The sequence below is a fragment of the Zalophus californianus genome, chromosome 16 (genome assembly GCF_009762305.2).
Source record: "Zalophus californianus isolate mZalCal1 chromosome 16, mZalCal1.pri.v2, whole genome shotgun sequence".
Lineage (NCBI taxonomy): Eukaryota > Metazoa > Chordata > Mammalia > Carnivora > Otariidae > Zalophus > Zalophus californianus.
In genome coordinates, this window is record NC_045610.1 from 24,120,446 (window position 1) to 24,144,701 (window position 24,256).

The 24,256-nt window shown below is 38.7% G+C and overlaps 1 protein-coding gene across 12 annotated transcripts in view; it reads left to right on the forward strand.

Moving 5' to 3' along the window:
• The window catches only part of ACACA (acetyl-CoA carboxylase alpha), a 280,816-nt gene that overhangs the window by 152,601 nt on the left and 103,959 nt on the right, over positions 1 to 24,256 (forward strand). For 9 of the 12 annotated variants that reach the window (XM_027626351.2, XM_027626358.2, XM_027626350.2 and 6 more), the window contains 6 exons: positions 9,036 to 9,059; positions 11,707 to 11,850; positions 12,619 to 12,715; positions 13,635 to 13,742; positions 17,988 to 18,044; positions 18,284 to 18,328. In XM_027626351.2, the coding sequence (XP_027482152.1) occupies positions 9,036 to 9,059; positions 11,707 to 11,850; positions 12,619 to 12,715; positions 13,635 to 13,742; positions 17,988 to 18,044; positions 18,284 to 18,328 (475 nt within the window). The remainder of the gene's footprint in view (positions 1 to 9,035; positions 9,060 to 11,706; positions 11,851 to 12,618; positions 12,716 to 13,634; positions 13,743 to 17,987; positions 18,045 to 18,283; positions 18,329 to 24,256) is intronic. The other 3 variants (XM_027626353.2, XM_027626352.2, XM_027626354.2) reach the window with 3 other exon arrangements.

Consider the following 24,256-nt stretch of genomic DNA (forward strand, 5'->3'; position numbering starts at 1 on the left):
GAAATGTTAAAAGTCTTTTAATGCTTTTTTAGACCTAAAGTCCTTTTGTTAGCTTAGGAATGTAAGATGCTATCAGATTTAATCACCGAATGATATATCCAATTATAGAGTATGGCTTTTTCACTGAATTATAGATTTGCTACTTGAATTTAGTTGTTTAAGATTTTATATTTTCTTACAAATGTTTTTGTTACAATTTGAAATTATGACATCATTCTGACACCAACTGGTGTACTGCCAATTCAATTCTGACGCTAACCACCTGAGTTAGATCAGATAACGCAAGTTAAGGGCTCGACCCTTCACAAAACTGTCCCTACTTCAGATGGGTCCACAAGTGGGGTTCCCAAGCCACCTGCACTCCTGACCAACTGGCTACAAATTTGGGGTTTCCCATGACCCCATCCAGTTTAATAATTCACTAGAGCAACCTACAGAAATCAGAAAGCCACTATACTTATGAACACAGTTTTATTATAAAGGACACAGATCAGAACCAGCCAAACGAAGAGACCGTTGGAGTAAAGTCTGGGTGGGTGCTGAACACAGAGCTTTCCTGTTCTTTCCCTTTGGAATCAGGTACTCATCCTCATAGCATATCAGTATGTTCACTAACCACAAAATGCTGTTAAACTTCAGTGTCCAGAGTTTTTATCAGGCTTTCATTACAGTGGCTTGACTGATCGAATCACAGATCACATTAAACTCAATCTCTAATCCCTCTCCCTTCCCCAGAGGTCTAGCTGGCTCAAAGCCCCCTACCCTCTAATCACATGGATGGTCTTTCTAGTGGGCAACCCTGTGCTGAGTTGTCACATCTCTTAGCATAAACTGAGGTGTAATCCAAGAGGCATATGAATAATGAAGATACTTCTGTTTCTTTTGAGAAATTACAGGGATTTAGAATCTCTCTCCCAGGAACCAGGGAGAAAGGCCTGTCAAATTCTTTATAATAGGCCAGCTCATCTTATAAAAGAATTCTAGGGTCTCTTAATTTTAAAGACTTTATTTATTTTTATTTTAGAGAGAGAGAGAGAGTGCCCACAAGCTGGGGGAGGGGCAGAAGGAGAGAGGATCTCAAGCAGACTCTGTGCTTAGCACAGAGCCTGACGGCAGGCTCGATCCCACAATCCTGAGATCATGACCCCAGCCGAAACCAAGAGTAGGATGCTCAACCAACTGAGCCACACAGGTGCCCAAGGGTCTCTTAATTTTAACTAGTTTTGAGGCAAGTTCCAACTTTTTTCCCACCTCTAGTACTATTGTTCTTTCCTATTATTGTTTTGAACAAGCAGGCAATGAGCATATTGGTTTTTATTCTACAGAAGTAAGTTACAGGAGATGACCTATCAGTGTCTATTCCACTCCCAATCTCCTAAGGCTCAAGGACACAATTATGTCCACTAACCTCTAGATTAATGCTTCTCAGAATTATTTTGGAAATATTTTTAAAATACTACCAAGATTCTAATTTACTTTAAACCAAACTCCAGGGGACCCCTCTTTGAAAATTGTGATGAGCACCTGCAGTTAAGGATCATTGCTACTAGATCAGCAGTGTCTAATAGAAATACAGTGCAAGCCACATATGTTAAATTCTAAGTTTTTTGTTGGCCCCATTTAAAAGGGAAGAAGAAACGGATAAGGTGTGCCTGGGTCAGTTGGTTAAGTGTCTGCCTTCGGCTCAGGTCGTGATCTCAGCATCCAGGGATCGTGTTCCGGGTCGGGCTTCTTGCTCAGCGGGAAGCCTGCTTCTCCCTCTCCCACTCCCCCTGCTGTGTTCTCTCTCTCTCTCTCTCTATCAAATAGACAAATTTAAAAAATCTTTAAAAAAAGAAACATAAAATTACTTTTAACAACATTTTCTTTAACCCATCATATCCAAAATACCATTTCAATATGTAGTAAAAAATTATTGAGATATTTTATTCTTCATACTCAGTCTTTGAAATTTAGTATATTTTATACATATAACATGTCTCTATACAGATTAGCCATATTTCAAGCACTTCCTAGCCACATAGACAGCTCAACTCTAGACCAAAAATTAATTAGGACAATCACACTGAGCCCTCTTTTTATTTTATGTTAATGGTAGTGCCCTGGGATGGATTTAAAACAAAACAAAACAAAACAAAACAAAAACCTCTTATGTTTCTTGTTCTTAATAGTTGCAGGAATTATCCACACCTGATAACTATAGGTATTCTACTACAATATTTTATGCATGCTTTAAAAATTACTCAGTGAGAACAGAGAGCAAGCATATGAATATACATATTTTACTTATCAATGAAAAACAGAATTTTATAATATTTTTCCCAGTTGGGGTTAACAAACCAAAAATTCTTGGGGGAGAAAACATATGCATTCTTAAACCAATTTTTTGCATTTTCTTTCCTGGTGCTTGGTTTTCACATTCCTGGTCAGGCATTCATTTGAAGTAGACTAAATTTGTCCAGAAATCCTTAGAAGTGAGTATCTTTCTAAGTGTCATCAAAGCAAGACTACAGTGTCTTGTTGTGTATGGGGTCACCTGGTGGAATTCCATTCCTGTAGTTTATTTTTGACTAGTGATTTAGCCCTTGTGGGGTGGGATGAAACATGGCTCTCTGCAAACTGATGACAGTAAGAGTATTTTTTCTGAAAAATGCCTTAGATACTGGTTGAATTGAAGACGCATCCCATTGGGACATATTTTGATTTTTAGAGAAGTAGGCAAAACACAAGCAAATTCCATTGCAAATGAGTGAAGCAGCCTCTAAGAAGGGAGAAGACACCCTTTTGGAGGCACACTTGGGCAGTTAGTGTGTGGCCAACATGTTTGGTGCCTTTTTATTTTTGTTTAAATGCATCATGGGACTTTGTATTGCTTGACATTTTCAAATACTTTTTTTTTAAGATTTTATTTATTAAAAAAAGATTTTATTTATTTATTTGACAGAGAGACAGTGAGAGAGGGAACACAAGCAGAGGGAGTGGGAGAGGGAGAAGCAGGCTTCCCGCTGAGCAGGGAGCTCAATGTGGGGCTCAATCCCAGGACTCTGGGATCATGACCTCAGCCGAAGGCAGACGCTTCACGACTGAGCCACCCACACGCCCCTCAAATACTTTTAAAATTTATTGTGGGAAGAACACTTAAGTGAAGTCTCCCCTCTTAACAGATGTTTAAGTGTACAATATGTTACTGTTGACTTGAGGTTCAATGTTGTACAATAGATCTCTAGTACTTTTTCATTTTGCTTGACTGAAACTTTTGCTTGACATTTACTTACTTGTATGTTTCAGTATAATTGGACAGTGGGCTTTTTTCTAATACTCTTCTCAATATTATAAAAAAAAAGATGACTGAACAGTTTCTTTCTAATCTCTCTGACTTTCTGCATCATCCTTCCTGCTAGGAAAGGCAAGGTATATTATCTTCTTGATCTTCTACCTAAGACTTCCAAGTTTTTTCTGGGAGCTGTAGTTGCAACTTATTTGACATCTCCAGCTCTTATTCACCAGAGGATCCAGTTATTAGAGCTCACTCAGGGAAGCTCCTGGTGTAGATAGACCCTGACCCTTTTCTTCTTAAATTCCCTTCGCTTGAACAGAAACTGCGGAGATTTTCCTGACTTAAGCATAATAGGAAACCTATATATGTGTGTTATATGTGTGTATGTTTATGTTTATTCTGAGATTTAAAGGCTCTTTCCAATTGCATGAGAATTTTTTTGATGGGAGGAGATTTTTGTTTTGTTTTCTTTTTTTGTTTAAAGATTTAAGTAATCTCTACACCCAATGTGGGGCTCGAACTCATGACCCCGAGATCAAGAGTTGCATACTCCACTGACTGAGCCAGCCAGGTGCCCCTCTTGTGGTTTTTTTTTAAACGTGCTTTGTAACCAGTTAGCAATTGTTTTTAAAGTAGTGAGTGAGTTTTTTCAGTTATTTTCTTGGTGTAAGAATAGTTAGGACAGCTGATTTGCACTAAAGAATATTTTATTATTATCCAGACTTTTAGGATTTATTTCTCTTGTCTAAGATTTCATCAGCCCAGCTCTTTAGTGAATTCAACCAGTATTTTGCATGGATTGATCCTTGAGCTCAGACTGGATCATTCAGTGTCCCATTTTCTCTTCCTTCCTCCAGTGAGGCTCAGGGCTTAGAGCCCCAGGGGTGTGTGTGTGTGTGTTTGTCTTTTTTCCCCATTCCAAAACCCTCGTTGATCACTCTCTGGTGCTGGTGATGGAGAATAAACTAAAGCATCATTCTGAATGTCTTTATTTTTGACAACTCATGGAATCATTTGACATTTAGGATTTCACTTGGCTTTGAACACATTTAAGTAACTCAGAATAATCTGAAAACAAATAAATTCTATAGTCAGTCTATGTATTTGATCCTTTAAATATAGCTATATTCATACAAATATATGTAAAATATTATCCCATAAACTCTGGCTGTACGTATTATGATAATCTGGGAGTGTGAAATTTAAAACTCCAAATGATTTTCATAAGTAACACACATTAGTGAACAGTTTTTTTTTTTTAACTTTTAATCTGTGATTCAAATAAAAAGCATCAAAATCGATGCAGGAGATAGAAGTATATTTTGTTGTATGTTTCTATACATATATAATGGGTGAGGACCTATTGGTGTTTATTTCCACCTATTTCTTAGATGGAAATCCATGCTTCAGTTAAGTCAAGTTGCATTGCATCTTCTCTGCTGTTTGCTTCTTGTGAACTTGGCCTCCTCTGTTAAAATGTTTTAATTCAAGCACTTTCTGTTTCACATGTGTCACATGCAGAAGAGGTTGGCTGTGTTTATGTGTTTATGTGTCCCTGACGGCACATGTTTTGGTCATGACTGAGTTTAGGCTCCTTGACACCTTCAGTGTTTAGCTGTTGGTGGGTGGCCTGTGGACCTTCTTCTTATGAAGAAGGTTTTGAGGAAGTTTAGAAATCAGAGCCTTCCATGTGACTAAAGAGCAGCCTGCTGCCATTCTTGAGAATTCTGATAATCTCTGACACCCAGAGATTAGAGCATTCTTTGGATCGTACTGAGACACTCAAAAGTCATCCAACTTGTAGCATTTTTTAGCAGTGGGAGCACTTGGTTGTAGTTAGCAGGCCAGAATGAGCTATAAATAAATAAAATCCTACAGTGCTTGCTTCCTTCATTCAGGGTAGTCTGCTGATAAGATGCAAGCATCTGGCAGAAGAGAAGATTCTCAGCAGGTTTAAGTGCTTACCAAAGTGCTTTCGTGTATCCATGGCTTAGCTTCTAGTCTTTGCTGTGTTATTTTGGCACTCTAGACTTGTAAGATTGGAGAGCCGGGTTTAAAACTCTCAATATATCATTAGGGTAGCCCAAGGTCCCTTCTTGTCAAAGAAGACTAGCTGATTCCAGGGGGAAGGAAAAGCAGAATCCAGAGCACCTGTAAATCCCTGTAGTTTTGTGCTGTGGGTTTATAGCTAATTATACAGCAGGCAACAGTAATATGCTGTAGCTCTGTAGGCGTACTTGTTTCAAAAAGAGCAAAACCTTCCAGCAGAGCAAAGAAGGGGCTCTGAAGAAGCTGCAAATGAATGAAGCCATGATCATTTTATTGTAAACGAAAGCTCTACAGTGGAATTGGGGCATCTGAACTGCAAGGACGTGGTGGGGGAGATGCCAATAGAAATACATGGTTCACTTGTGTTTTACAGCTCTTGATTTGGATTCTCCTGCAGAAATATAGTCACACAAGGAGACCACCACTGGTCACAGCCAGCCAAATTGCTCTTTCTCCTATGGTAGTGCTGTTAGCGACTGCTAGTAGGTTAGTCAGCCGACCTCTTGTGATTCTGCTTTGCTGCCTTATTTCAAAAGATTTGCCCTATACTGGCTTTCAGTCACAGCTTGATGTAACCACTGCTTGTTTGCATGCATCCCCATCATTTTCATATAGGGTCTTTTTTTTTTTCCCCAAGTTCGACGGCGAAAGAATCAGGAGCATTTTTATATGATAAAAGATTTATGTAGGGCCAGCTAGAATCGAGCAAAATGAAATTCAGCTGGAAGGGATGGTAAAAGGCTGAGAGAACTTGTGACTGCCAGAGAAGTCAGTGTTCCTTAAAGAAAGAGGGTTCAGCTAGCAGGCAGCAACTCTGACTTTGCATTCATATTGAAGCAGGTCTCCAGCCATTCTGTGCAGGCAGATCAATAAAATCAGAGGTGACTTAATGCCAAGAACCTTAGAATGCAAAGGATTTCTCTTGTCCTTCTTTAAATTTAGTCTGTATTGATGTGGAATGCTAGCCTCAGGCACAGAGATGAGAAAATGCTAGGTCTAGAATCTGGTTTATGACACTGTATTGAGCAGTGTCCTTGGAAAAAATTCCCTTTGCTTTCTCAGTTATCACATCTGTAAAATGGAGCTAATCTGCTGGGAGGAAAATGCTTCCAGTATTTATCAAAACACTGTGAATAAAGATTCATTATGATAAGTGCTTCCAATAGTTTAAACAGCAAATGTCTAATGAGAAGTGAATTTATATCCCAGGTATGTATTTGAAAATGCAGTTGACTGCCTTATCATCAGAGATTGAGTAGTTTGACTATTTTTGCATGATGAGTATACAGTGAAATGTTGGTAGATTTGATTTTATTAAAAGCTCTATAAATGGAATATTAGACTCCTATACAGTTTCTTCCTTGGTTGTTCATCTTTATGCAGACCATGGATCTAGCTTTCTAGTGTGTCACAGTAGTGTGTGGTATCCCACACTGGTCATATTCTTAAAATGAGCAAAGAGCCCCTGTCTAGGGCAACAAAATATGCAGATGATCATTGTGGACATGGTTAAGTATTTAGCTGGTGATAAGAGTTGATCCTTCTTTCCCTGCTCATCTCCTGTGCAGCCCCACAGATTCTTATTCTGCCCAAGAGGATAAGCTGCATCTAAACTTACGTCTTCCATGAATGATTTGGGGCCATTCTGTTAAACACTGGAGATGTTGGGAGTTTTTCTTCTTACCCCATGCTGTGTAGATGGTGCAGGTTCCTATAACACAGCAGTAGGGGGCTCCCTAGGAGAGCTTTGACAATTGTTGATGAAGAAGGGCCGGCTTTTTGTTGGGGATGTTCTTTTCATTCAATCCGGGCCCTTCTCTGCTGAAAACTTGGCCCTCGTCCTGTGAAGACTCCCGAAGGGATTATAGTGCAGCTACAGAAACAGTGGCACCATTTTACTCATTTAAGAAATTGGTTATCAGTTGAGAGAGATTATACTGGTTTCCAAATTCCAGAAACCTGAATGAATGGAGCTTGAGATTGCTTTGGTTGGAGGATTTTTCTCTCTGAACTGAGGTTCATGGTAGGAGGCTGTGCAGGTGGTTTCTTTCTTTAGAATCCTCGGTATCTTAAAAGGAAGACTTTCCTATGTTCTCATTAGCATTTACTGTTAGTTTTCTGCTTAGCTACAATTCCCTCTGCCCTAGAACCTCTGCATACTTTTTGTTTGTTGAGGATGGCCACTGTGCATTGTGACTAAGAAACTCTTATAAAATGAAACCCATTCCCCTGAATGAGAGGCTCAAAGAATCCAAATTGCAAAGGGGCAGGTTTTTGCACTCCGAGGTTGCTCTTGCTGCCTTATGAATTTGCTCTGTGATACAGGTTTGATGCAGAGAGCATTGCTACTCACAAATCACACGAGGTGTACAGTTTGTGTGCAGTGATATGTCACAGCTTTTTATTTATATGGCCAGCTCAGTCTATTCTGCTCCTTTCACTGCCATGGAAAGTGCATCATTTTCCTCCCTCTCTCCTCCTTCCCACATATCATCAGCACCACCCACTATGTTCTGCCCATTAAGTCCTGTGTGTGCCAGAAAACCCCAACAATGATTAAATGCTGATAAAAGAATGTTAGAAGGTTAAGATATCGACCAATCAATGCTCTTATAGTACTCCTAAATTGTGGGTGGTAAGTATAACTTTGCCCTTTTAACATTGAAAGTGAGGTTTGTGGGTTTTTGGTTTTGGTTTTTGTTTTTTTTTTTCAGTTGAGGAAATATGTCAAATTAAGGAGGGGGGAGGGAAAGCCTTGGTGGCAAAGACCAAACAGAATGCAGGAGACTTGCTTTGCAGTTTCCATTCTTACCCTAATCTTTCTTTCATGATATGGGCACGTTCTTTGTCGGGAAACCCTAGGGCTGGCCAAATTTAGGTACGGTTTTATTTATGACAGGCCTAGAGTTTTTGAACTTGCAATAATCTTAAAAAGTCATTATTACCTTAAGGTCGTTTAGTTTAAAAAGTATAAATTACTTAATTTTAAGAAAGAATATCACTCTAGTCATTGAATCCTTTATCATTACATTCCTACATGATTTTCAGGTTTTTTTTAAGCTCCCATAGGTGGAGTACACTCGTTTCCAGCACCACCACCACCTCTCACCACCTCCCTGGTCTGTGGGAGGAGGAACATGGGTGAAGGGGCTTAGAAAAGGTAGCTGGGAATCCAGAGTCCGGGCTATTTTCATGGGAGGAGACTTTGTGAGTTCACCTCATATCCTGGAAAAGCAATTAAGGTGAGAGGGGCTGTGGAATCAAGTTCTCTGGACTTCCTTACTAAATTTTCAGTAAAACAGGAACAAGAAAGAGGATTCTGTAAGAATTGCGTCAAGGATGATATTTCATGTTGAAGCTTAAGATAATATACCATCTCCATAAAGCTTAAATTAATTTTCATGAAGCTGTGTTTTATCACTACTCTGAGTTATTTTTTTTTTTTTTTGTAATAGAGCTATTTTTAAAAGTCCATGGTATATCTATTTTGACCCTTTCCATCAACAGTTGCTGTGGTGAGGTAGGTCAGGAGGCATGCCTCTTTGGAGGCACCCTGGGGGTTAAAGGGTAATGAGCACTTAATTATGTCTGCTGATACCAGAGCACCCAGACTGGAGCTCCTCATGACTGGTCTGTATCTGCTCTGACAATTCTTTTATTATGGCTTTCACTAACCTACCAGTAACTAACTGTGGTTGTTTAATTACAGAGGGAACATCCCCACGCTAAACAGGTACCGTATGTTTAGTTTCTTTTCCAATTAAAAGCACCTCTTTTGTAACTTAGAATAGTGAAATCAGGGGAAAGAATAACACTATATTTGACAAGTAATATGCTGTCTTCTGCTAGGGAGTCCTGAGCTCCCCTTTAGACATGCTAAATTATTCTTCCTTGGAAAACATGTCTTCAGCTTTTCTTCAGCTGTTCCAAAAGCAACACTTGAAAATCCTCAGTGTGGAGAAGCTCCACTTCCATCCCCCCCATCTAGCTGTATACGACAGGGGAGTTGTCTGCCTGATGTTCAGCTTTGCTGTAAACATCTTCTTCTACTACGTTCTCTGCCTAGTTTGGGCCTTTCAGGGGAGAAGGCTTTAAGGTTACTCCTACCCTGGCAAATTGTTCACAATTTTTTTCAATTTTTAGTTTCTCAAGTTTGCTTCTCCTTTTAGAAGAATGCAAACGCAGGAATAGCTGATCTCATGTTTTATCAGTTTGTTAGCTTTATTAGTTAGCTGCTTCTCTAAAGTGTTAAAATGTTGTGAGAGTCAAAATTTATTTCATACTCATGAGATGAACATTCGAAAAGTGTATTTAAGTTTTGATGTTTGTAGCCCTGTGAAGAAGTTTCCAGGCCAATATAACACATTTTGGTATTTTGAGTTCCTCCTGTTTCTGAGCCAAGCAAGGCAACACAATGCAAGTTTGAGAGGATAGCCGTTCTGATTGGAATTGAATCTACAAAATGCCAAAGCAGTAATAAATGGATGGTGAGGTCTTTATAGATAATCAATTATACATTGAAATATTTATAGGCTTATGTTTATTTTGTTCCTCTCCCTTTCAATGTTAAGTAATCAAAACTGATTATAGCTTTTAGAGTCCAATTTGGACGGGGAGAGTGCTTTGGTTTGGTCTTTGTGTCTGCCTTTGGAGAGTGGGCTTGGTTCATTCCTGCCTGCCAGGACAGCCATGTCCTAGCTCCTGAGCAAAGGAGAGGAGGGGGAAACTGAATAGTGGCTGTTTCCCTTGGGGTTCAGGTGAGTGAAAAAGACACTTAACCCCATGTTTGCCACAAATACAGCCTGTTAGCTTATTCAGAGGGAGTTCCCTTTAAGTGCTATCTGGAACCCTTTTATCTTTCCTGTCTAAAGCCAGGCAGGTGGAAAAGATATAATGCCTCACAAACTTGCTCCTTTAGTAAATATATTTGGTGATCCTAGAAAAGAGGATGGTACATTTCTGAGTTCATATAACTCTGAATCCCAGTTTCTAGTGAGCACCATGTGTAAGACTTGCTTGATGTGTGTTTCATTTGTTTGTTTCATTCATGGTATCAATGGTTTCCTCTCCCACTCTGCCTTTCTATTCTCTAGTACTGTCAAAAGATGAAGTGCCTTTCTCATAGTTTTTATGCCTTTGGCAAATGACGACTTGGAGCGTCAGTCTCTTTAGTCTGTGTGAGCAGCACTCCCCATCCCCTGAAAAATTCCATTGCCTTTTATAATTACACTTTGACTAGAGTACAGTCTGTACCTAGACCTCAAGTCCGCATTGTTGCCTCTCGCCCCACTGCAGCTCGGCAGGTGGTGCACTTCAAGGAGATTTTTGAGCAGTTCCCCAAAGTTCAGGTGCCATTGCCTCGCTCTGAACTTGATTCAGATCAGTATGCCGGTAGCCAGTCAGGCAAGTCCTGAAGGCATCCTTTACTTGGTCCTTCCTAACAGGCTGTCCTGACTGGGCATTTGGAAATTCTTCCCTGTATGACTTACCAGTACATGCTGCCGAGATGCATCAAGGAATATACAGACCCCTTATGTTTTTAGACTGAACAACTCAGTTCTCTTTGAGCATCTCCATTTAGCACCTGTTTGTCATGCTTACACATACTTTGAGACCCATGCTCTGCCCCTTTGCATCTTGCTGGGATTTATTAAGGGCTTTCAGTTGAAGATATGTTTCCTTTGATATAGAAGTATTTATAAAAAAGGAAATTTTGCAATTTCGAGTTGAAAAATGTCTCTTTTTCAAAAAGGGAGGAGCTCTATTCTTTATAACTGCTATCCCAATCAGCCCAGTAGAGGAAGAAGTAAATACTGTAGTAAAGTTTCTTTTATAGACTGTGACTTGTTTCTATATGATAAATAATGTTTTCTACAATGACTTACTAAACCATTCCAAATGACTTTGTTGTTGTTGTACAAGCATATATCTATCTGTGAATACTTAAGGCATTTTTCTGTAGGAATTCTAATAGATTAAGTGTTGCTTCGTTACAACCCACTTGGCTTGCTTCTTTCCTTTTATAAGAGGGAATGTTTTAGGGAAGGGGAAGATGCAGGATGGTTTTTAACCCCTATGTTCTGTTCATTCATTAGACATATCATGGTTTCATTGTATTAAAACTGCCACGTAGTTCTTAGCTATCCTTAGATTTTTATTTGGAGAAATTTTGGGGTGCTAAAAATAGTTGGTGTGGGGTAAGCTCAGATGAAAGGGGTCATATGAATCCATCAAGACAGTCTTATCCACAGTGGGTAAAAAACCAAATCTGCTCTGCAACCTGACCCTACTTCAGAGTTTTCTCCTGTTTCTTTTCTCTGTTGTTACTCTCCCAGTCCTGTTCCTGCTTTCCTTGTCTAATGCACTTGATTACCATTTAGAATGTCCTTCTCCTCCAACCTCAACCACTATGGCATGACTCACGTAGCTAGTGTCAGCGATGTGCTGTTGGACAACTCATTCACTCCACCATGTCAGCGGATGGGAGGAATGGTCTCTTTTCGGACTTTTGAAGATTTTGTCAGGTAAGACACTGTGGAACTGTACGCAAGGGGAGCCACGGGCATCTCTCTTTTGGGGTCTCTGATTTCTGCCAAATAAATAAAGGACCCGAGAATAGCCATGAGCCAGCTAAGGAGATACAGCCCTTGCTGTATATGTCCTTGGAGAGGTATTGTTCTTCCATTTCTACCTCTTACTCAGGCTCTGCAAGCCTTTACTTGTTATATGAGCCTGGTCAGAAAAAAAGAAACAAACAAAAACCATCTTTTCCTTAGGAGCTAACAGAAGAAGCTGTCTGCTCTGTGATGAGTGAAATGTCAGGAGAAATTAAACACAACACCAGAGTGAGCCCCACCAGAGACGATACATCTTTTGATTAAATGCATTCAGCATCTATCTCTTGATAGATACTGATGCATTACCCTAGGGGGAGGGGTAATTACATTGGTCTGTCACTGCTCTAGTCCCAGGCTCTTTCTGTTACTTTAAGACTGATGATGACAGCGGTGCTCATAGCTTACACGTGGGTGGGGGGGGAGGGAAAGCTGTAGATCATTCTTTTTTTTAAAAGAAAAAATATATATGGTTTATTAAAGTTTAAACAATCTATCCTCCTAATTTCTGCCACTTGGTGAAATTTTGCATGTCACCTCCAGCCACTGGTGATTCTGTTCAGTTGACTATTGAGCACAGAGTAGGATAGATGCTTCTTGTGGACCGGACTGGCAATGGCAGCGTTAGTTCTCTGCTCTTTGGTTTTCATGGTGGGTGTTCCCCTGGTATTTTTTTAGGATCTTTGATGAAGTGATGGGCTGCTTCTGCGATTCCCCACCCCAAAGCCCCACATTCCCTGAGGCCGGTCACACGTCTCTATACGATGAAGACAAGGTATAGTGTGCCCTTTGGGAAACTGCTTTGTTATTTTAGACACAAGATTTGTAGTATATGCTATCTTTCTGACTTTGGAACATTATAGGGAAGAATTCATCTTTTTACCCTACTTTATATTAGTTTTATATGCCTCATCAAAGTATTTTGGGGGGCAGATGGAATATAAATTCTAACCTAAAAAAAAAAACCTGTATTAATCTTGGAATCCATAGTGAGAATAGCAAATGGGCTCAGCTAGACCCATTGCAGCTGCCTCTGAGTCTCTGAATGTTGTTTTAAAGACTTGAGCTGTGGTAGCTGTAATTCTTAGCAATGGCTTGTATGTTTGCAGAATGCTACTATTGTAGTATTCAGGGAATTGTGGACTTTAGAGAGCAGAAAGTAAGAGGCATTTTGTTTAAAACTTTGTTGTTTTATTAAATCCCTTCTTTTCATTTCTCAGTAAACAGATGATTCTGTTTTTTCCCATGAGGTTATTTTCCCATGGTTTGATATTCCACTGTTTGATAAATTGTTAGGAAATATATTATGTGAGAATATATTCCGATGGCTTTCTTTCACTCATTTTGCTTCACATTCTGTGAAGAAATGTGGCAAATGATTTCATTCCCATTTTATTGGCGAAAAAGTTGAGGATACGGTGGTCTTCAAGTTCATGTCAAGTCAAGATTTGAGGCCACCTCTAGTTAATGGCTTTACTGCCTTATCTTTGAAAAGCTAGGTGTTTTACTTAATTTACTCTCTGTTGTGGATGCTGGGCAATGGTTTCAATTTGCTTATTCGTACTAGTGGGCAAACCAGAATGTCCTGTGGGGTGTATCTCTTTTTCAGGTATTTTACCTAGTATTGTAACTTCTCTCTGCCTTGGTATTAGCCGGCTTCCTAAATTTCTTTGTCTTGTGTTCTTGAGTTACAGGTCCCCAGGGATGAACCAATTCACATTCTGAATGTGGCTATCAAGACTGACTGTGATATTGAGGATGACGGACTGGCAGCTATGTTCAGAGAGTTTACCCAACAAAATGTAAGTCCTTGGTTGGGTGGAAATAGATGGTGGTCGCTTTCTTGCTGGTGTATCCTACCCATCCTTTTATCAGTCGCTACTTATTAGGCCTGTCACTGATAATGGCTATGTCTTTTACATAGTTCTGCCTGTAGGGGTAAAATTCCAAAGTGATTTAATAGTAATGAATGTCTTATGTCAAGAAATATAGACCTCAAGTGTTCAAAATGTTTTAAGGAAAGTAAGTTGTGTCCCTAAATCTTTTCCAGAGCTGTCTTGAACTTCCATTCACCTGCTGAATATTTACTTTGGTGACTTTACTCCACATGTCTAGGCCCAAACTCCCCTGAGTTTCCTTCCATGTCCTTCTCTTGCCTCCCTTGAAAATATCAGTTACACTTCCATCCTCTTTTCGATTTTGTGTCCCTTGGATATCTTGTGTTGACATCAAATGTCATAGTTTAAACCTAAATTTCCATCTTTTTCCTTCACCTCTATATGACTCCCCCAACCCTCTCCCCCCATCAAAAAAAAAACAAAGCAAACCCCAATAACCAAACCCTTTACTCTCCTGGTCATTCAGAAATCATTGACTTCTTCCTTTCCTTGCTGTTCCATTAATCTACCCCTCTACCCACAATCTATACTTGTTTATTTCTACCTGGCCAGTCACCAAGGCCTGTGAGGTTTTTCTTTGCAGTGTCTATTACCCTTTCTCAGTTTCTTAATTCTGGACTGCCATCACTCTAGTGTAAACTCTTGCCTCACATCTGAGGCATGGCAACAGGCTTACTTGTGATCCACCTATATTCCCCTCGTTCTTCCCCCAGTTTCCATTCTGCCTACTCCCACAAAATTAAATGTCCAAAATGCCCCCTTATCAAGTTTTTCTCCCACTCAGCAATGGTTCTCTCACCCTCACGATACATGATGTGACGTGCCTTAAATTCTAGTTTTTGTTATATAATTTACCAGCAGGTGCTCAAGGAGCCTTAATCTACTTGAGCTTGAAATTTTCCCCACGTGCACAGTAGAGTTAATTCCTGACTAATCCAGGCCCATGGGATTGTGATAAGGTGCAAATGAAAAAAATTTACATAGAAGTTCTTTATAAATAAAAAGCGTTATTACTGCTAATAAATGTATGCTGACCAATTAGAAATGCAAGGAAGAAAAGTACATTTTAGTGAGGGCTACTCAAAGAAGTCCTCATGAAAGATAAAGTTTGAGACAGCTCTTAAAACAAGCAGGAGGAAAGGAGGGAAAGAGGGGAGCCTTGTGATGCCAGCTCGAAGGGGCTCAGATCTAGGTGCTTTAGGAAATAATACATTCTTGGCCCTGAAGTTACTTATAGTCTAGTTGGAGGGAATGGTTATGCATGCTCAAATAATAATCTGCAGTTCTATTACTTTGTTTTCTTTTTTAGGATTCTAGTGATTTAATGCAGTTGTATTTCAATGAGACATGATAGATGTCAAAACACCTCTCTTCATCTGCCCTTAATGACAATACCCATGTGCTTTCTTTGATTGGAAAACATCTAGCTCATAGTGCTTATTATAAAGAAAGAAGTCAGTAGATGTTTTTTAAAATTTAATTTCGCATTATAAACAATTAGTTCCATAGGCATTCACATCATGCTAGTGGTAGATACTCAGGAAGAGATGGTCACTCTGTGCTTCACATGAGCTTTAGCATTTAATCCATTATACTCTCACAGCACATAAACTGACTGGGAGATTGTAGTGGCCAACATGAGGAAAAGGTATTTCCAGAGAAATGAAGGTACAGGACAATGCCCGAGAATTTTTCTTTAGAAATTTACCTTCCTTCTTGCCCTGGACTAGTGACTGCCTAAAATTAACCTGAGACCAGTGACCAAGGTAACCTCAGCTGGAAGAGACCTAATGTTGTGCGTGGCTGCTGACTCTGCTGCTTGATGAAATAATCTGTGGCCGTTTCTTCCCAGGTTTTGAGGCACTAATTGCCGATATTTGTTTGTTCTGACCTCAACTTTAGGCTTTTTATTACCCTCATATCCAAGTCTTCTATATCATCACATGTTGATTTAAAGAAGCAGTTTCCTTATTTTCACTACATATATTTGTAACATTAACTGGCAATAGGAAATTGCCTTTTCCCTTTACCAAACTTATAAACCGAGGCGCAGAGAAATCTAGCATCTTTTGTATGGCTTTTTGGAAGGCTAAGGGTACACTGTGCTGACATTCTGAGCCTACAAAAGCTATTCACTGCATCAGGTACTGTGCTTATCTAGGAATATTTGGCATTTTCACCTCCTTGTTTTGGGGGGAAAAACATAAAAAGGAAGGAAAAGCAATTAAAAAAAAAACTGAAGTCATAACTAGTTTTGTTTTTCAGTTCTTGATCATGCTCCTAGCAGTTCAGAAAAAGTTTTTTTTTTTTAAAGCACACATTAAACTATCAAATAGGTTGATCTGAATTGTCCAAATAATCTTCTAGTCCCAGCATGTCTTTTTTTCTCTCATAGAAATTAGGATCATATATTTGTAAATGACTTGTGGAGGAGATTGAAGCAGTCAGTGTAAATGGAGTTTCTCCAGGTGCTGACGCCTAATCGCTGGGTAATAGCTGTGGACTTGCTGTGAGACCCGCATTATTACAATGTAATCAGAATCCTGTTGCTCTGCTGTTATTGTCAGCCACTTGTGGAATTTTAAAAGCAATAACAATTTTGATTTTAAATCATGGCATTATTAAAGTTATTTTCTTCCTTGCCAGAACACAGCTATTGATGCTTGTCTTTGAAGGACTTGGCTGTAGTGGAATTCTTTGTTGGTGTTGGGAAAAAAAAAAAAACAAAAACGTTTCTGTTTCTGGGCATGCTGAAAGACAGATAACCACCACAACCCCCATTCGGCTCTGTTCTTTTAAAATAGTTTTTTCTTATTGTAGTATCAATACTTGGTTATTTACACTAATGGGTAAGATGCTAGTACAGATAATTTTTAAATGTTATTAAGCCAAAATTTATTCATGTTTGGCCTGGGGATTTATTATTAGAAAATTAATTTTTCCAGTTATCTTTTGTTTATGCTGTTAATTTTATTACTAGGCAGTGCCATAGTGGAAATGGAGAAGTAGGAGGAAAATGGCTCAGGAATGTGCTTATTTATAAGAGGAAGCTAATTTGGATGTAAAAAATGCATAGTATTGTGAAAGCTAAGAATTGACTTATGAACATAGCTCTTGGTTCAGGTTATAGCAAGGGATGTGATCAAACTAAAGTCTGAATGTAGGTTGTGAAAGTCCACGTATTTTTTTCTATTTGTGTTACTCGTATATTCTCTCAGGCCATTCAGATGGTGGACTTGCCTTTCTTTTTGTTGCCACATAGCCCCTCTTTGTTAGGGACCTTTAAAAGCATGTCTCTTACTTAATTTTTTTAAAATTTTATTTTATTATGTTAGTCACCATACAATACATCATTAGTTTTTGATGTAGTAATGTTCTTACTTAATTTATTAACCTGCTTCTTTGTCTCTACTTTAGGCATAAGTGAGCAGTACAGTATAGAGAAAGGCTTAGATCCGAAGGCCCAAGGCTCATGTAAGGGTCTATCTTGAAACCACTGGTCTCTATTGACTCCTAATATACTGCTTGCCTGTGCCAAGTGGAGATGTAAATAACCACTAAGTTTAAAAGCCTGTTAAACATGCTTTACCAATTTTTAAAGAGAATCTTTTTAAAAAATACCTTCATGTAAAGCAGGGGGAAAATGTTTTAGAAGAACTGAAAAGGTCAGGACTTAGTTGAATTCTGGGAATGCAGTATCTGATGATAGATAATATCTGTAAATAACAGTGTAGCACCTGAATTTTCTGTTTATGGAAATTTCTTCTTTTCCCTTTACCTGATTACATTTAGCTTCTGTATCACTATTAATCTTCACAGTTGAATACAGGCCCACCAGGTGTGATTTTATGAGCAAAAATTGTGTTATGGTCCACCTTGATGTAAATCAGTCCTTAGAGAATTTAGGTGACTTCGTATGATCCTTCCCTACAAAGTTCTCCTTCAGTTTTGTCCAGATTAATATATGAGACCTATTCCATTGGAGCCAGGTTGAGATTTGTTTATTTGCAAGTTGAAGGTACTGAGGCAAGATGTAGAGATACAAAAAGGGTGCTTGCCCAATCAGAGCTTTATGAAGACCAAATGGGGTAAAATTGAAGATGAAAAGTGATCTCTCATCTGTCTTCTGTTTTACATATTTGTTTGTAGAAAGCTACCCTGGTTGAGCATGGGATACGGCGCCTTACTTTCCTGGTTGCACAAAAGGTACTGGCGTGAATGATACCTCTCCAATGTGTCTTCTGCTGCTAGAACTTTTAATAAAAATAAAATATGGGATTATAATCATATACTAAATTGTAGAACCTATGCAAATAAATAACTCTATAAATTTAATCAAGAAAAAAACATTAATTTAACTCATTGCCTTTTACTTAATTCATTTTTAATTTTATCACTGATTGCCAGCTTCTGTTTTTCCTTCTTTTCTGTCGTTCATTTGAAAGGATTTCAGAAAACAGGTCAACTGTGAGGTGGATCAGAGATTTCATGTAAGTAAAAGGAACCACAATGAAAGATTACTTACTGTTTTATCTGTTTGCCACTGATTATTTAAATATATAGAATATGTGTGAGTTATTTAAAAGGGCTGAACTGATGTTTGGTTTCTCTTATAGAAAGTGTTAAAATCTTCCATTTCTGTAGGAGTGTGCAAGCTGGTGGTGTTTTTTTTTTTTAACCCTATAATGAATTCTCAGTATCACTCTGAGAAGTAGTTAAGGATGAACATATGCGTTTATCCAAGTGACTAAGGAAGAAGTAGGAACTAACTAGTAATTCCTTCTGTGTACACAGTGAATAAGGGACTCAGTAATCAAGAACTGCCGGTTGAGGGGCGCCTGGGTGGCACAGTCGGTTAGGCATCCGACTCTTGGTTTTGGCTCAGGTGGTGATCTCAGGATTGTGAAGTTGAGCCCCTGTCAGGCTCTGAGCTCAGCACAGAGTCTGCCTGGGTCTCTGTCTCCCTCTGCACCTCCGCTCTGCGCTCGCATGCTCTCCCTCTCACTCCCTAAAATAAATAAATAAATCTTTAAAACAAAAAAAACAACTGCCGATTGTACTTTGGGGTCTTGGCCTCTACCAAAGTTGGATTCAAGTTCTATTCTTGAGAATTCTCAATTCTGAAAAACAGTCATTTGTTATTTAAAATATTTTAACAGAATCCAAGTTGGTGTTTTTCTTGTGTTAATTCTAGGAACAGGAAATAAATAAAATTAAGCATTAAATTGCCTGTTCTCCCGTTTAACTGAGTTAACTATCAGTATTTATGGAATTAACAATTTTGTTGAAAAGAGAACTAAGTTAATAGCCTCGCATCTAAACTATGGTATATCCATGATCATACCCAGTATGACAGCCATAGGATCAAAAATCCAGTTTGCAATCAGGATGTCGTTTTCTAAAATGACTGATTATAGTCAACATATTTCTTTAAAAATTGACCTTAATGCAACTGAGTAAAATTCCAGAAGATATTAGGTTGGAAGTCTTAATTTTCCTGATAAGAATTTTGTTTTGTTTTGCTTTAACGATTAAGATAATTAAGTTAGTTTTCAAGCACTGCTCATTTGCAATAATGAAGATAGCATTTGGGATTCTGGAAAGGACTTTCTAAATTCAAGAACCTATATGTGATTGCTTTTATCGCTTTGTTTATTAGGTCTCTAGTACTTGACATTTTGTTTTCCTTCTCACAGTTCACCTTGTTGGTCTAGTCTACACTATCCTACAACCTAAAGAGCTAAGATTTTCTGAAATGCTTTAGGAAATGTTGTGGACTGCACAGCTCCCCTGTGTTATTGATGTCAGGAAATCAAGCGGAGTGCAGATATATATCAATAACTTTAGATAGGAAACTGGAGGCAGTGGAGAAGTATGAGGAGCTTAAAGAGAACCCTGGGGCTTTAGGAAGAAGAATCAGGAGCTTAAAGTATAAAATTGATACTTGGGATAGAATATGGGAGCCCATGAATAAATAGTATGGCTGGTAAATGCTGATCAGAACTAAGGTAGACATGCCAGAGCTGAGACCTGGGTTTGGGAAGAGTATTGGGCTACGTTCTTCTTTTTTTTTTTTAAGATTTTATTTATTTGACAGAGAGCACAAGCAGGGGGAGCTGCAGGCAGAGGGAGAGGCAGAAGCAGGGAGCCCTGTGTGGGGCTCGATCTCAGGACTCTAGGATCATGACCTGAGCCAAAGGCAGACACTTAACTGACTGAGCCACCCAGGCGCCCCTGGGCTAGGTTCTTAAGTCTTAATGTGATATTTCATTTCTCACTGACTTTGGAGTAATATAATATTCTGGGAAATAATAGTGAACTTGTAAAGTTATTTTCTTTTCCCTAATAGTTCAGATGGAGTCTTCATGTCTATAGCACAGAACTGGTTTCCTATAATAAGCATTCCGTAATAAATTAAAACCCTCCACTAAAACTTCTAAAAAGCCAAAGCGATTAATTCTCATGCATTATTTTTCTTTTGTACTTTCTTACCTCTGAATCTATGTCATGTCATAGAGTGTATCTACAACTTTAAAACGTTTTTTTTTTCTCTCTGCTATCCAATAGGTTAAATAGGGACTTATATAGGCAAAATCTTCTAGGGAATGAGCCCAGCAGCTAGTGTTCTCCAGCAATCATTGTCCGGTTCCTATTTACAGTGGCATCAAGTGGGAAATCCGTTAAATTATGAAGTGTCTTGTCACAGGTGTAGGAAAGGTTGCTTTAGGATGTAGAGAACATTAGGGTTTAGGTGTGGACTGGATTTTCTCTGAAGAATTGAATGGCAGAGGAGTTGGGGTGCTTTTATGTTAGGCTCCTTAGAAATGATTAGTGGTTATGCAGGGGGCAAGGGCAACTATTACTGAGCTCCATCCAGGATCCACAATAGCCAGCAAACCTTGGCAGGATTCGTACAAATCCAGGGCTCACTCTTATGGTACTGCTGGAGTTCCTCTGCTGGTGGTAGCTTGCCATTCATGAAGGATGCTTAGCCTCTGTCATGTCATCTGATGTGTGCTTGCCCCATAGTTAGTGTAGTGTGAAAAAGAGGAAGCTTTCTGGGAGTGTTAGAGATGAATCCCTTGATCTCTCTGGCTTCTTGGTAATCCACTGTGATGTATGCAGCCTCCCCTGTTCTACACTGTGAAATCCCTGTACTATTGAATAGAAGAGAGAATGTGCACATGACGGGGCAAGGAGAGGAGGAAGGTTACCAAGTACAACACTGGCTGGTGTGGAATGAGGCTGCTATGCTATCGCATGGCCCTCTGGCTGCTTCAGAACCAGAACCAGCCCATGAGTGAGACAGAGGAGAGATTCCTAGAGAGCGTGTATATTGTTAGGTCCTTCTTCAGATGCCTGTGAAAACTTCCTTGTCTAATCGCCACAGTCCCCCAAGAGCTGAGCACTGGAATGTCTGCTGCTGCCTTTAGTCTCTTGGAGACTCTCTTAGAACTCGGAGCCTGTCGTTCCAGGCTGGCCCTATCCACCAGCAGTAAGGAGGCTGAGTCTCCAGGCTGTTTCCATGGCTGTCTAATTAAATCAGGTGCCCAAAACAGGACATGAATGAATAACTGCTTAACATGGATATTTACACAAAGTTTGAGGCCAACCCATCCTTGTAAATATCTCCTCCATATTAAAAAAAAAAATTGAAGCTTTGAAAGCAAAAGAACAGGGTCTTTGAGTTTCTGTAGCTGAATAAGCTCTCCAGTTTTATGTAGTATTTAAGTCTCTTAGTTTCACTCACATTACAAATCTAGAATTCCAGAAAGTGCAGCAGAAGGTGCTGTTTGATTGGGATGTATTATGCTTTTTGAAGCTTTCCATATTTTTTTTTCAGTGCAGTTTTGTTAAAGGTACTAAAATGCAGATTTTCAGGATTTCTTCTGATCCTTTGCAACCTAAACAAAAGCATTAGGTCCAAACATGGTGATAAGATTCTAAAATCAGTTTTGCATCTAAGTTTCTTTTGCTTCTTGTTTGAAAGAATTTATGAGATTTAAAAAATTCTGCTATTACTCACCTAGGAGATAGTTGTAGTTTTACCAGTTTTGTAGGAGTGATTCCCACTTTAAAATGGTTTGGATTATTTGGGCCTGAAGGAAGAACGCACTATCAAAAATAGTTATGGTTAGTAGTTCATTTCTTTAAAAAAAAATTGGTATGTCAATTATATCTCAATAAAGTTGGGAAAAAATTGGTAGTTTTGTTTGCTAGTGGATCAACTATTAGTTTTTCAGAAGGTTTGGTTTGGGTTTTTGTTTTAATTACAGTCTATATAATTAGTTCGCAGCATGTTGAGGTAAAAGAGAATTGCACCAGCAAGTTTCCAATTTCTTCATCTCATTAGGTTTTTAACACGATTATTAGTATCATAATCAGCTATGATGTTTTCTGTTGCAGGTTTTCACATTCTCTGATTTGCAGGGTGTCTTGATTGGCTAATTTAGGCAAATTATTTTGATTGTCTTGATGATGGTTGGCTGATTAGAACACAGCAGGGGTATAATTTCTTCCTGAGAAATGTTGCATTCTTTTGGTTTTTGGTACCAGAACACTAAGAGGGTTTTTCTTTGTGTACATTCAATTATGATATTTGCCCATAACACTAGTAGAATGCCTGGAAAGCAATTACATTAGTGATGGAATAAGCATGAATGCTGTTAGTGGAAAAATTGGAAGTCTCAGGATGATGAGGTAGGGTGAAGGAATTTACTACAACTATAGGTCCAGACTTCTGCATTTCTTCTTCTCTGTGTTTCTGTGATTTTTTGAGCACCGAAAGAGGTGACTTGCTATAAAAGTCTTCAGAACTTGTATAGCTTTCCAAGGATCTCTCAGTAATCCTGATTTCTCATTGCACAGTACTTCTGGCCATCTCCTGTTCTGAATGCTTCACACTTAAATTGAGGACTTCACTGTGGAACCAAAAAAATTTTTGCTCAAAAGTTGAAAAAGAAAAAAGTTTGCCTGTATCATCTCATAACACTTTTTCTTAATGAAAGTGGTTTTTTAATTTTGGTAGTCTTTGTCCATCTCTGTCAAAAATTAGTCAGCCTCTTTCATTATTTGTTGTAAATTTGTTCCATTCAGACTGTTTGCTTCCCATGCCTTTCAGTTACTACAAATTTTCTTAATTGGCTGAGTGGTAAAGACAGTGTTTTTTGGTTACTATTGTTATATTTTTGAAGAAAAATGATTTTGATCCTGCATATATACACACTTAAATGGTACACTAAATAAATATTTTAATTAATTAATAGTTCTGGCAGAATAGGGTGTATGCTTAAGAGACTTTATTATCACTTTCCTTGCCTCTTCTTTCAGAAAATTTCATGGGAGGATTTTATTACCTTTCCTTTTTTTGACCTGTTTTGCTTTTTTAGCTAATGCCCTGAAAGCCATACCTCTCAAGAATAAAACCAAAACTAGGCTATATAAAGCCATGAGCATGAAATCTACTGACAAGTCAGCTGAACATCTTCCTGCTTAACCTTGAAGTCATCCCCATGTTCTTCACTATCATTCAGGGGAATTATTTAGAACAAAATATCATCAGTAAAAGATTAGTGCTATGTAAAACCCACTTTCAAAGGGCTTTTAAAGACCCGAGCCTGGACAGGGGATTTCCTGGGCTTGCTAAACAAGTTCCTAGAAGCCTGTTAAATGCAGTTTTACAGTCAAAATGCCAAAGAAATATAAAATGATTTATTAACTCTGTAAGCTTTAGTTAAGGTATGAGGTGTAAATGCCTGTGGAAAGTATTCAAGCTCTCAGTAAATTCAAGAACCACAAGTTTTCAGCAGGAGTTTTGCTTTATTTGTTTTTTTCCTTTAAAGCCTTAATTTCTGTTTTTTATTTCATCAAGGAGAAGTCTAAATAAGGAATTTGGATTATGACAAGAGTAGAAAGGTAGTGCCCTACCCTTGAGAGAGAGTGGTAGAAATGAAAGGGTGTGGGCTCTGGCAACAGAGAGACTCAAGTTCACATTCTGGTTCTATGATCCTGGGCATATCACTTGGCCTTGGCTTCCTCAGCTGTAAAATGGGTCATCATATATACCTGAGAGGTTGTTGAGAGTGCTTGTTCAATGGAACAGCACATAAGAGCACCTGCCACCTAGAAGGCTTTCAGTTCATGTTTCCTTCATGCTTCCTAAAGCTCATTGAGGGATATTTAGGCAGCTAGCTAGTCTTGGTCTCTCTGCCTTGTACCAATAAGTGTTTGATTATATTGCACTCATAATGAAGAAGATACCTAATGAAACCTCCTAGAGAGGCAAATAGTAATGACTTGATTCCAACACTGCCAGTAGAGCCTCCCATCCGAGAAACAGGGGTATTTGGTGTTAATAAGTTAAATTTCAGAAGCTAATGGACTCTGCTAATTGAATTCATCTTTGTTAATTAATAAGG